The sequence below is a fragment of the Phodopus roborovskii genome, unplaced genomic scaffold, assembly GCF_943737965.1.
Source record: "Phodopus roborovskii unplaced genomic scaffold, PHOROB, whole genome shotgun sequence".
NCBI lineage: Eukaryota > Metazoa > Chordata > Mammalia > Rodentia > Cricetidae > Phodopus > Phodopus roborovskii.
In genome coordinates this window covers 9,688,430-9,702,317 of record NW_026125059.1, presented here as the reverse complement: position 1 = coordinate 9,702,317, position 13,888 = coordinate 9,688,430, and the positions used below count along the sequence as shown (strand labels likewise).

Sequence of the window (13,888 nt, the reverse complement as noted above, 5' to 3'; positions counted from 1 at the left end):
GGCTTCCAAGTTGATCTCTAGTCTCCACATTTTCTTGATCACTTTCTTTAAGGGTTAGTTTATTTTCAAATTCTAAAATCTCTCCAGATACATATTTTGGGAACATTAAAAATACTCATAAAATTTTGCCTATTGCCCCAAACTGGTTTATGTGTATGTGTGGGGCCTGTGTAGTATGCGTGCATGTATCCTTGGAAAGCCAGAGGGAGATCCCTTGGAACAAGTGTCAGACCATTGTGATCTGCCATGTGGGTGCTGGAAACGGAACCCAGGTCCTCTGTAAGACCAGCCGGTGCTCTTAACAGCTGAGCCATCTCTCCAGGCTCATGTCCCAAATTTTAAACAGCACAGAGTAATTTGATCCTCAGATCCGGTGGATCTGGTTGGTAAACCGTTCTCTGACAGTAAGCTAGAAGAAGCCTATAGGCTTGGTCAGGCTCACTGATGTATTTTGTTTGGCCAATGAAGTCTTAAAAGTTGAGAACATTTGGACTGTTGAGATGGTTCAGCTGGTAAAAAGGCTTGCTGCCAAGCCTGACCACCTGGACTCACCTGGTGGAGAAAGCCAACGATAAAGCTGTCCTCTCATTCTACATGTGTGATGTGGAATGCACTCTGGGACGCACATAAACATAATTTAACTTATTGGGAAAATTCATATGGTTTTGCAGCTAAAGAAAAAAAAATCAAAACAGAATTGGGCAGACCCAAAGAACAGTTGCTTTAGTGCATGATTTTTCCAGTTTACCAGTCTGTGCCAGCCTCTAATGCCCCTACAGCTCTCACTGATTCTGCTTCCTGTTCTAGAAGCTCTCACTGAGTGTAACACTGTTCTGTACGCACACACCTGCCCTGCTCTCACACGAACGTGGTCCATCCTTCTGAGGCTCAGGCATGTTGATTGCACTGTATGATGTCTGACATGGCTCACCCATCTCTCTGCCGAACGTCACATATAAAACTGTGACTTTTTTCACAGAATAAACTGCAATGATCGGACTTCATTGTCTACCAAGCTTTACGGGATATTTAGAAATAGACCCATTAAAAGTATTTAGGCATATTAATTCTTTCACCATTGCATTTATTTATTTGTGTGTGTATGTATGTGCATGTACACACATCTGTGTGTGGAGGGCAGAAAAGAATCCTTGGAGTGGGTTCTTTCCTTCTGCCAAGATCAAACTCACGCCATGAGGCTTGTTGGCAGGCACCTTTACCTTTATCTCTTCTGCCTAGTATTCCAGTAAATTTTAAAACAGAGATTTGAAATTTGAAAGCTATCACAAAACTGTCCAGGGTGTAGGGATTTGCACCCTCAGAATACGAATGCCTGGTTTTAATGCACTTTGCTCTCATCCTGCAGGGACCGCCCCTTCTGATGTGCTCAGCACACCCTTCTACGTCATCTGCTGTCCTTTACCGAGCCCTCCACTAGCTTCTTTTCCTCTGCTTTTGTTGGTTTTTAGACATTCTTTACATAGGAAGGATATTTACTCGAGTGAGCTGCCCATTTTTCTCAGCACGCTCCTCTACAGACTCTGTGTTTCTGAGGAGAAAATAAGTAACTTCACTACGGTCACATTTATAATTCTCTTCCTCTGGGGAGGGTAGTCCAGTCACGAAGGACCGTATCATCTAATTCTTGGAGCTCCCAGCGTCTTTGAGAGGATTACTTTTTCTTTTGTTTTTGCTTTTTCAAGACATGGTTTCTCTGTGTACCTGTTGTCCTGGACTCACTCTGTAGACTAGGCTGGCCTTGGCTCACAGAGATTCACCTGCCTTGGCCTCCCGAGTACTGGGATCAAACGTGTGTGCCACCACTGCCTGGCTGTAGAATACATTTTTTAAAATTAATTTTCCTTCAGTCTTGCCTTGAATTCACTACATAGCCAGAGACGGCCTTGAACTCCTGATCCCCCTATCACCATCTCAGAGCACGGGGATTACCCAATGCCCCTGTACATGGATGTCTATATTCAACTTGTTGATGCCTCCGTGATTTGTTCTGACAAACTGCACAGATGGAAGGGAGAGCATGTGCTGTTTGCATTCTTGGTAGAACAAGGAAGGGAGACACAGATGTTCATTTACAGACTAGAAAATAAAACAGCTTGGAAGTGGTACCGCAGCACACCTTTGATCCAAGCACTCAGGAGGCAGAGGCAGGGGAATCTCTGTGAGTTCGAGGCCAGCCTGGTCTACAGAGTGAGTTCCGGGACAGCCAGAGCGACACAGAGAAACCCTGTCTCGAAAAAAACCAAAATGAGAGCAAATGACGCCATGCCAGGGCTCACATGCTAACCTACCCCAAATATCTGAGTCTGCTTCTCAGTGCCCAGAGGGTTGGCTTAGAAACCTGGCCTTTGCCCGTTTTGCTTACACACGTGACATTTCTCACTATTCACACCCATGGTTTGAATCTAGAAGCCTCCAAATCCAGCCCAGCAGCTGCTTCCCGGCAGTGTAGGTTAAAAATAATGAATTGGTGATTGAGGGGCTAGGCCCTGGGCAGGCCTTCTGAACAGGTCCCACCCATGGGGAATGCAGCCAGCTACTTCCACCCATCCGTCCCTCATCCCCGCTTGGCTGTACCTGTGATGGTCTGGGTCTCGGAACTAATGGTCCTTGTGGTGGTCTGGGTCTGGGTGGCAGGCACCGTCTCCTCTGACACAAACTGGACCGTGCTGGCAGCTGTCACTGGTGTGCTGGTTAGCTGGCAGCCGCTCTGCTTGTGGGCTACGAAGGCATCCAGGTTGCTGAACTGTTGCTTACAGATGCCACAGATGTGGATGTCTGGTGTCAGCTCTACCAAGACTGTGGTGCCTCCTGGGACTCCATGGGACAAAGGGGAAAGTCACAGATTAATTTCAGACCAATGCCACGGCAGGAGGCAGACAGTCCTTTCAGGGCTACAGTCCAAAGATTGCTTTCCTTGCAAGCATGAGGCCCGGAGTTCAAACCCTGGAACCTGTGTAAAAAGCTGAGTGTGGGCTTCAAGTTTGTAATCTCAGCATAGGGGAGGAGGCAGGAGGGTCTCCATGCTTGCCGGCCAGGTGGCCTAGCCTACTTGGCAAGTTGCAGGCCTGGAAGAAACCCTGCCTCAAAACATGCCTCAAAACATGAGGAATGGTGTCTGAGAAATAATATGAAAGCTGTCTTCTGGCCTCCACACACATGTGCACACACACACGAGGATGTACACACCAGTGCACCCACATGCACACAGGACTGCCCAGTCCTTCACAGGGACCCAAGGCCATTGCCTGTCACAAAAGAAAGGTCTTTATGAAAACTACCCCCATCCCAACACACATTTTCAAATGCCTCATCACCTCGGAACCCACTAGTTCACAACAGTGGTCCCTGACAGATGTGCAGACTCCTCCAGGACATACACCACAAAGAGAGCAGGAAAGGACAGCTGTGGCTTCCTCTTCCTTTAGATGCTGATACAGATGGGAAGCCAGCACTTCTGCAGACACTTTATGACTATGAGAAAAATGCTAACATCCCTGATTCTTGTTCTCACCTTCCCGGCCCCTGAATGCAACCCCGGAATAAACCAATTAGAATAGTATAGTTCAGGTTTCTGACGCTTGTAGACTAAATTCATTCTTAACTGACAGGGACATCATTTTTCTATAAGGGAGAGGGGGGAGGGAGAGGGAGAGAGAGAGCAAGTGAGCTAATATTGTATTGAGAGCTTCAAAAGCAACTAACACAGTACCTGGTTCTGTGTTAGAAAGTAATATAGCTTCAGATGCAGCTCAGTGGGTAGAGGACTCGCTTTGCACATCTGAGGCCAGCCACTCCAGAGGTGCAGCCTGGAGGACAGGATCTTAAGATTCCTACTGGGCCTCAGCCAGTTTGAAACACCAAGACCCCATCTCAGAACAACAGCACAAGAAAGCACTATATAAACATTTGTTAAATAAGATAACAATAGGCCTAGAGAGATGGCTTAGAGGTTAAGAGCACTAATTACTCTTCCAGAGGTCCTGAGTTCAATTCTCAGCACCCACATGGTGGCTCACAAACATCTGTAATGGGATCTGATGCCCTTTTCTGGCAAGATAATAACTAATTAGGAAGTTTCAACACGAGAAATTCAACTTTTAGTCTTAAATTTCTCTTTTGTGGAGTTGTAGGGATGACTCAGTAGGTTTCACTGCCTACAGAGGATCTGAGTTCAGGTCCTAGGACTCCAGCTCCAGGGGACTGACCTCTTCTGACCTTCATGAGTACTTTATCTCAAATGCACATACCCAACCCTAAATACACATAATTCAAAATAGAAATAAAATCTTAAATTTTTTCTCTTACATTATAATAATACTCGGAATAAAATCTGGAAGAAATAGTAAGAACTGGCAGGAAAAATAAAACAACCCTCAGAATCTTTCCATTTGTACCTTTCACGGACATTACAAGCACATTTTCTACTATTTATGCTTAAAATTAATTATTTTCCACCATATCGTGAAGCTAATCTTTTTCCTACATACCACCACACAAGCACTCAAATTCTTTATACATGTAATTGTTTAGTGGGGACATCTCCATGGTATCCATGTAACCAGTGAAGTTAAATACCACAAGACCACATTTGTTTAACATAGTGCCCATACAATGCACTTTGCTGAAAAGTATACACTATTTCGATTCTGTCTAGTTTCCTTCGGGACTATAAGGCATTTGCATGCTGCGGTGCCAAGTGGTAGATGTCCCGGGGACAGTGGTGCTGGGGGTAGGGAGACACTTTATAAGTCACCTTGCAGAAGGGCAGCAGCCCGGTGACTACAGGGACAGTCGGAGTACTAGGGAAACCACGAGAGTGAAGCCATATTTGCACAGCCAGGGGTGTCTTCATGGTGGAATAGTATTGGTGTACAGGATGAAGCACTTTCTGTACTAAGTTATGCTTCTGGAAGTCACGAAAGGAATAAGTCACAACGTGGACCTTTTCTTTCTTTCTTTCTTTCTTTTTTTTAGTATCCTGAGACTGTCACTGTCAATAGTGACTTTAGCCCTGGGTTCCCGTCTGCAAAATGGGAGCAAGACGGGTCTCTCCTTAGGACCTCCCAAAGAGGAAATGAGCTAATGCCTGTAAAGGGGCCAATTCCCAGCTCTGAGCAGGTCACGTGGTAGGGCTCTCCTTCTTTTAAACACAGCCTTAAGGGACATGGAACCGGGAGACACTGACACAATGCTTTGAGGACTTGAATTCAGGGAAACCTTTCCGTTTTATAAGTCATACAGGGCACACCCACACAAGTTTGAAGCCAGTAGCTCCAAGAACAGAAGTTAGCAAACTAAAACAGGTGTCTACAAACCCTGGCCAGGGATTTTCAAACTTCCGGTGCTCCAGGCAGCCCGGGAAGACCTCAGATTCTGTCCCCACCCCCCGGAAACCTGGTTTTAAACACATGTGGCCATCCAGGTGGGTGGGTGCCTCCCATCCCTGGCCCATACTTTGAGAAACAAAGGCACTCGGAGATACTAAGAACTTGGAGAGGGTAAAGTAAAAGTTGATGTGATATCAGGAAAATAAGAGAACCCCAAACTCAGAACAAGCCACTCCAGCCTGGTCTTCCTTACCTAATCCCCCTACCCGGAGTACTTTGTAAGCCCTTGAGCGATGCTCCAACTTGAGCCATTGAGGCTGAAGTGTCCCTCCCAGTCTGTCCGGGTTATTCTACTGTCTTCCCCCATTGCACCTCAAATTGCCAAGACTGGCTGGGGAGATGGTGATGGTCTCTGTACCCCGTGGCCTCCCCTGGCCATGCCTCTCCGGGAATGGGGTGCCGAAGGAGCTCCGCTGCCAGCCAGGTCACTGTAGGGGATGGGGTGGGGGCGGGGGCTGTAAGGTGCGCATCACCCAGATCCTGGAGCCCCGGGCCTGCTAGCTGCTCGCGGCCGGGCTTCAGCAGTGTCTACCCAATACTTACTTTGTACTGATCCTGAGAAGCTGTCTCCCTCGCCGCTCACGTTCATGGCCGCAGACCTAGGATGCCGCTCCCGGGGGGGGGGGGGGGCGGCTCACTCTACATGGTGCAAAGACTTTGCTCTTGTATTTTCCCCTCACACCCCCAAACCCTGCCTGTCTGCTCCCAACTCTGAGGCGGGGACGGATGTACAAACAGCGCCACTTCCGCTGCCTAGAGGGCGCTGGCCCCATGCACCCTTTTAGGTTCCTATGCAATGCTCTCTCAGGGACGCTGGGAGAGACTTGAGTACACGATCCCACCAGTCTACCCCCCACCCCCACCCCCCGGCAATCCGGAGATTCTGTGGCCACCATGCGCCTTTGCATCTTGTCCTCTTGGTAACCCTCATTCCGCTGAAGTTGCCAGGAGGTCTCCCCGCCTTGGGTAGATCCAGCCTCTCAGCACAGGGGCGGGGCCTCTGCTCTGTGAATGGAAATGGGACTGGTGAGATGACTCAGAGGGAGACAGAGGGCATAGGTCTCCAAGCTTGACTTCCTGCCTTTTCTGGGACAGACTCAAGCATCCACACACATATAATAAGTACACAATTTTTAAAAAAAGAGATTCGTGATGGAGTGGATGGGAGAAGTCACTAGGGCCCTTGTCCCTGGGGATTTCAATTTCATCCTGTAGGGAGATAGCCTGGAGGGCTTGTTAGAATTGCTTGGGGAGGGGACCCACGAATTCTGGTCCCAGCACCCATATTGGGTGGCTTACGACTATCTTCAACTCCAGGGGATCCAGCATCCTCATCTGACCTCAGTAGGTACCCACATCATGTACTGCATATAAGAATTGAATAGCTGCCGGGCCGTGGTGGTGCATGTCTTTAATCCCAGCACCCGGGAGTCAGAGGTAAACAGATCTATGTGAGTTCGAGGCCAGCCTGGTCTACAGAGCTATACATAGAAACCCTGTCACGAAAAAGCAAAACAAACTCAAAGAACCGACCGCAGAGCCCACCCTGGCGGTTCTTGAGTGGTTGATGCCAGTTTTCTGCCCTCCTTGTAACACTCTATCATCTTCCGCTTCATTCCGCTTCTCCCCGTGTGACCCTTTTACCCCATCCCATCTTCCTGTCTAGCAGTGCCACCTTCTCTTACTTCTGCGGCTCTTGATGCAACCCCCAGGTCCCCTCCCCCTCTGCTTTGCCTTCTTTCTTAGGACTTTCTCCTAACAAACATCGTCTACTGACACGGGCAGCTGTCCACAGACAGGTGTGATTTGCTTGCATGCTATGCCTCTTCCCCACCCTTAAATTCCCACGAAGTGAGGATTTAAAAACAAAAGACCTCTCTCTTTATGGATGCACCCTCTGTTGTTCTTTATCATAGGAATAAAAGGCTGGAGGGAGGGGTGGTCGCGAGTGAGGGTCCCAGGTCAGTGGGGTCCCAAGGGACCACGTGGGAGAGCATAGCAGGTTGCACAGTCGGTGAGGGTGACCCAGGCGGGAGGGAATAACACACTGGGCAGACAGAGCTTAAACGAGGAGTTTATTTAGAAAGGGGAGTGAGGGAGAAGGGAAGAGACAGAGACACCGGGAACAGAAGAGGAGAGAGGGGGAGAGAGAGAGGGAGAGAAGAAGGGGGAGGGATAGCTGGTGGCCAACCAACAGCAGGAGGGTGAGAAAATGCAAAAGCGAAAGAGAGCATAAGTGGGCAGGGGTCTGACTTTTAAAGGGGTCCTTTACCCCTGCCTGCAGACTGGTACTCATGGAACCCTGGGCTGACCAGAGTACTGCCTGAGCGCATTCTGCCAGGTGACAGGGGCAGGCCAGCGTAATGCCTGAGTCCTTACACCCTCTGTAACTTGACCTCATGCCTGGCACATAGTAGGTACCTCATAATACGGTAATCCTGTGTCCATGAATCCTCAGAGGCAAAAGCTCTCGGTTCCTGACTCCTCCTCCTTTTATTCCTCTCTCCACCCTGCCATGTCCTCCTGTCTCCACCTCCCTAGTGCTAGGATTAAAGGCAAATGATCCCAAGTGCTGGGATCAAAGGTGTGAGCTGTTTCTCTTAGACTGATTGACTCTCATACAGACCAGGGTGGCCATGAACTAACAGAGATGCCTCTGCCACTGTATTCTGAGTTCTGGGATTAAAGGTGTACACTACCACTGCCTGGCCTCTATGGCTAACTGGTGTGGCTGCTGGGATTAAAGGTGTGTGCCACCACTGACTGGTATCTATATGGCTAACTAGTGTGACTAGCTTTCCACTCTGATCTTCAATAAAGCTTTATTTGTTAGATCATAAACAAATATCATCATATACTATTTTGGGAGATGTGGACCCCCTGGAAAATGAAGCCTAACTGCTGTTGGGAGTAGACCTCTCAGATGGTGCAACCCTGCCCAGGCTCCCATAGTCCTCCTTCCATGGAAAGAGTGCCACAGAGTGAGCCTTCCTCACCATGACACTAAAACCCTGAAATCTGTAGGCGGTTGGTCTGTGAACCTGTATCGGTGGCCACACCCCTTTAGGTGTGGCTTCAAGAGGACAGAAGCACAAAGGGAAGTGTAAGACATAAGGCGTGGTCTCCCTTGTGCCGGCTTTTCCCATCCGATTGGCTGATCCACCAGAAAGGGCCCAAGCATTGTGGAAGACTTAAACATTAATATCAACACAGAAAGTTCAACTTATAGGTATGCATACTGGGGAAGGTAACAATAAGGATGAAAATAACTATGAGGGAAATTAGGATTATAGAGAGATAACAGAGTTTTGATAAATAATAGTCCCTAGGTTTTATTTTCCTCTGTCTTACACCAACTGGCTTTTATTTTGATATGCGACAGGAACTCTGAATTTTACTGTAGTAACATGCTTGAATTTAGAGGAAGAAAGACAAATCCAATTCCAAAGCCAGCATTGGTTTTACATGAATTGGAACTAGCAGAGTACTAGAAGTAAGAAAAGAAAGCTTTTATATAGAAAGCTTTCACTAAGAACATTGGTACCATAAGTCAGATTCATCTTTGTTTGATAGTTCTTTCTGGATAGCTATCCTCTCCTGTAAAGACAAGAGCAGAACACTCCCCCTACCTTTGTGAGGTCTCTATACCACTTGGGGTTATACCTTGGAGGATGCCCTATCGTTTCTCCTAATCAGGAGGTTTCTCCTGCTCAAATCAGATCTTGATCAACTCTGGTGGTATCCAAAGCTTTCCTTCTCCTGTAGAAACAAAGGCAAAACTCCTACCCTAACGTAACACATATCTGGTTTCAAAACTGATGTCAATACATCCTTGAAGTACACTGGTTGATTTAGCTCAGAAGTTTTTTTCCTTAGCCTGTTGCCAAGTGTTGAAAAAAATCCTTTTTTAATCCTCCCAGGTGCCACCCAGATATGCTGGAATGGAACATTGGGGTCTGTGGTCCAGGCATGTACTTGGCAGGGACATGGCCCAGGGCCCGGGTGACTCTAGCTGGAATCTTGGACGGGGACCAAGGGGAATTCCCTTTCTAAAATGGATTCTCTAGGGTTTAGCAATGGTTTGTAATCTTTACATTAATGTAAATGTCATCGAAGACAGACTTGAAACTTGAAATCATGGCTAAGCCCCTGGAATGGGAAAGATCAAGCCTGAGCCCTGCTGGCCACTGGGCAGTGGGTGCACAACTACTTATTTTCCTGAGAGCTGGCCTGGAGTCTTGCCTGGCACCTACCTCGGGGTGACTCACCTGTGGTTTTCAGTACGCTCATCAGATGACTTCGCACAAAGCATGCACACACAAGCCTGCCTGTCTTTTGGAAGGCCAAATGACAGGCATGGACATATCCAAACCTTACCAAGGGGCACACAGTGAAAAGCAAGCCCTTTAGCTCTTTTCCAGTGAGCACCAGCCCTCCTCCCCAGTTTCCCTGTGTTATACTGACTGGGACCCTAGATTCTCTCCCAGGAATCAAACCCTGATACCAGTTTCTTAGGTGTGCCTTCAAACTCTCCTAAAGATACACAAAGGCCATATGCAAATTCAGGATTTTTGTTTGTTTGGTTGGTTTGGTTTTTTTTGAGACAGGGTTCCTTTGTATAGCCCTGGTTGTCCTGGAACTCACTCTCTAGACCAGGCTGGCCTGGAACTCACAGAGAACCAACTTCCTCTGCCTCCTGAGTGCTGGGATTAAAGGTGTGCACCACTACCACCTGGCCAGGATTTTTTTTTTTTTTTTTTAAACCAAATGACTACAAAGCAGGGTTTCCCCTCTGTGCTTTTTTTTTTTTTTTTTTTTTTTTTTTTCGTGTGTGTGTGTGTGTGTGTGTGTGTGTGTGTGTGTGTGTGTGTGACGACGAGATCAGGGAAATACTTCCTGGTGATTCTAGTTTTGCTTCAAGGATTCAAGAAGAGTTTAGATTTCTCTCCTAAGGTCTCTCTCTCATCTGTGGAGGTCAGGGGACATCTTCCAGGTTGCTTTGGGGATCTAGTGACCCACCTTCTGAAGCTGTAATTCCCAATGGATCACCATGCCCAATTTTCACAATTATCTTTCCAGCTGATTTATAGGTGTAGCCCAGGCTGGCCTCAAAGTCATGCTCTTCCTTTCTCAGCTTCTTAACATCTCCTACTGGTATGAGCCATCACAACTGCCTACTGCTGTATGTTGCATTCTTAAATTAGAAAAAGGAAAAGAGAAAGTTTTAGAAACGAATCATAATGCCATATCACAAAGAATTCTAGTTGCAAAAACTGCTAGATAAGCTTTTTTTCTTTTCTTTTTGGTTTGGTTATGTTTGAGATATTTCCTCACTGTGTGGTCCAGGTTAGCCTCAAATTTGCAATCTTTCTCCATCAGTATCCCCAGGGCTGGGCTTACATGTGTGTACCATTACATTTAGCTCAATATGCCAGAGGCTAGCGTGAGAACTCAGATTTGATGCTTGAAGTAACTGAAACTTTTACTGATTATCTTGTCAACTCTATAATGAGCACCATTAATGAAGGGCCAGCACAGGAAGGGTATGTAAAACAACAACTACTTTTGAAACACTCTTCTAGAAACATCCAGTATTAAAAAGATATACAAGAAAAACTGTGATGGGGGTGTCCTTCTGTGTGCGTGAATATTGTTTCTCTTATTGGTTGATGAATAAAGCTGTTTCGGCTAGTGGACAGGCAGGATGTAGCCAGGCAGGAAGTATGGGTAGGGCTAGCAGACTAGGAGAGAGCTGGGGGGGGGGGGGGACAGAGCGTGAGTCTCCATAGGAGATGCCATGTAGCTGGCAAGAAAGCTTGGGCATCACCAGTAGGTCAAGACCTGGCGTCGGGCTGGCATCTCCCTTGACCCCGCCTTCTCCCCACCATTCCCAGTTTGCCTTTTCCACCGAACCTTATCCTGCCTGGCTATTGGTCAGTCAGCTTTTTAATTAAACCAATCAGAGCGGAACTTACACAGTAAGTATTACACAGGGTATTTTTAGATAAATATTGAATGTTTGCATCATGCAAACAATGGTCCCCGCTGAGCCCGAGTGTGTGTATTCTGATCGCTCCTCCTTTGTGTGATACTTTTTGTTTTCATTGGAGTTAGCAACATCTTATTTGTTTGCTTACTTTCTTATGCAGGCATTCATCTGAATTACTTACCACTGGCTGTGTAAACGTGTCTCACCGTATCCAAACACAAGCCAACATCTGTTGATTTTGTTTTTAAAGCCAGTTTCTCAGTCTAGAGAGGACAGCTGAGTGGCAATTGCCCTGGGGTACTGTTTCCAGAATCACCCTGAAATTCCTCGTTATTTATTTAATGTGTGTGTGTGTGTGTGCCTGTGTGTCTATATGTATATATGTGTAACATGTGGGCACAGGTGCTATCATAGGCCTGAAGAGGGCATTGAACCCCCTGGAGCTGGAGTCACAGGTAGTTGAGCCACCCAATGTGGGAACACACCCAACGCGGGAACTCAGGTCCTCTGGAAGAGCCGCAAACGCCCCCCACCCACAGGCTTTTGATTTATGTGCTAGAGAAAGAAAGCCAGGATTTCCCCTCCTGTGTGTTTTTGTCTTGTGTCTTCATGGGCCATGATGCCAGCTGACGTTGTCAGTGTGACGTAGCCAAACTGATAGGATGGGAGTGGACTGTCCTGTCATTTTCACAGGTCTGTGAGCTGCGTGTCAGCGGTAGGGCTGACCATTACACACTCGTTCAACGTGCCTGAGGTTTACAACCATTCTCCCAGCTCTGTGGTCATCCACCATCTAACATTCGCTGATGTAACCATGCTTCATCATCACAGTTAGGAACCGAATGATGAGTTCGGGGCCTGATGAGGACCTGGCATTTGCCTCTCTTCTCAGCATTGTTGATCTGGGTCGTTCCCCCCCCCCCCCAGACGGGGGCTTCTCTGTGAAACAGTCCTGGCTGTCCTGGAAATCACTCTGTACACCAGATTGGTCTGGAACTCACTGAGTACAGGGATCAAAGGCCAGCACCACCACCCAGCTGTCGATGCCCTTGAGAGCATCAGGTAGGATATTCATGTGTACCGTGGCTTGGAAAGATGGCAGAAAGAGCGTGAGAGGGCTGAATGCCACAGCAAACACTCTAAACTCTGAACCCTCTCTCCAGCCCCTGCTATTTGCATTTTAAGAGTTAGCATTTTGTTCCTATTTTATGGGTGTGGGGTTCAGTCTGTCTGAGCTTTGTAAAGCACTGGGAGTCTTCATTTACCCCATGTGCTCTGGCTTCTTCTCTGTGGTCTGACTTGTACCCATGGGGTTCTTTGGTCTTTGCCTTTCAGGGGGCCTTAAGGATCTTGTGCACCTGCCCAGTCTTATTATAGAAAACAGCCTGCAAGGATATGATTGATAGCTCTGGGAGCATGATGAGTGTGCTATGGGGGTGTTAATCTCAAGCCTGGGCATTGCTGGAGTGGGGCCAATTCTGGGTTGTTTCATCCTTACATGGTTTTCCATTTATTTATTTATTTATTTATTTATTTATTTATTTATTTATTTATTTATTTGAGACAGGGTTTCTCTGTGTGAACAGTCCTGGCTGTCCTGGAACTCACTCTGCAGACCAGGCTGGCCTTGAACTCACTGCGATATTTTATTTATTTATTTAGTGTGGGTATATGTATGCATGTGGGCTATAATGCACAGAGGCTAACTTTTTTTTTTCTTTTTCGAGACAATGTTTCTCCATATTGCTTTGGAGCCTGTCCTGGAACTAGCGCTGTAGACCAGGCTGGCCTGGAACTCACAGAGATCTGCTTGCCTCTGCCTCCCGAGTGCTGGGACTAAAGGCGTTCCAGGAATTGAAGGCAGAGGTGAGCACCATTACCTGCTGAGTCAGCCCTCCTGCGCTAGCTTTGTGTGTTCTATACTGGGCAGATTTCCCCCCAAAGAACAGTGTAGTTCTCCAGGAATGTGGTAGGAAGGAGAGCTGGGCTGTCCCAGTCCTTCCGGGTAAATATTACCCATCTACTTGTTTAGGTCTCATTCCGACACTGAGACAGACCAGAAGCCATGATGGACCACACAGCTATGTAGTCAACAGTTCACGAACCTTGGCCCACAGGAAAAAGGCTGTTGATTTGGCGCGAGATTGGACCTTGGTGGGTGTGCCCAAACCACAGGAAAAACCAGCCATCCCCTTTAGAGGAAGAGGAGAATGGGAGTAGGTGGAGTTTGCCTCTTAAAGGTACAGAGCCAGCCCAAGGTGTGTGTGGGTGCGAACAAGGGCAGCCTTTCTGTGTTTAAATGAACAAATATGATGGGAAGAAAATTAAAAAAGATACTTTAAAACATATTTAGAAGCCAAAAGAGCCAGCCCGTGCTCTGCGTGCTATAGAGTCGAGCCAGATCGTGGTCTGTGTGCATGCGCTATGGAGCCGACCAAGCCCGTGTTCTTTGTGTTATAGAATCGAGCCAGCCCGAGCTCCGTGTGTATGG

General features: G+C 47.3%; 1 protein-coding gene across 2 annotated transcripts in view; it reads right to left on the bottom strand.

Moving 5' to 3' along the window:
• The window catches only part of Zfp64 (ZFP64 zinc finger protein), a 56,536-nt gene extending 50,401 nt beyond the window's left edge, over positions 1-6,135 (bottom strand). For both annotated transcript variants that reach the window (XM_051185666.1, XM_051185661.1), the window contains exons 1-2: positions 5,952-6,135; positions 2,596-2,835 (exon numbers count right to left, since the gene is read on the bottom strand). In XM_051185666.1, coding sequence (XP_051041623.1) covers positions 2,596-2,835; positions 5,952-5,997 — 286 coding nt within the window. In that variant the 5' untranslated portion in view covers positions 5,998-6,135. The remainder of the gene's footprint in view (positions 1-2,595; positions 2,836-5,951) is intronic.
• Between the last annotated feature and the right edge of the window lie 7,753 nt (positions 6,136-13,888).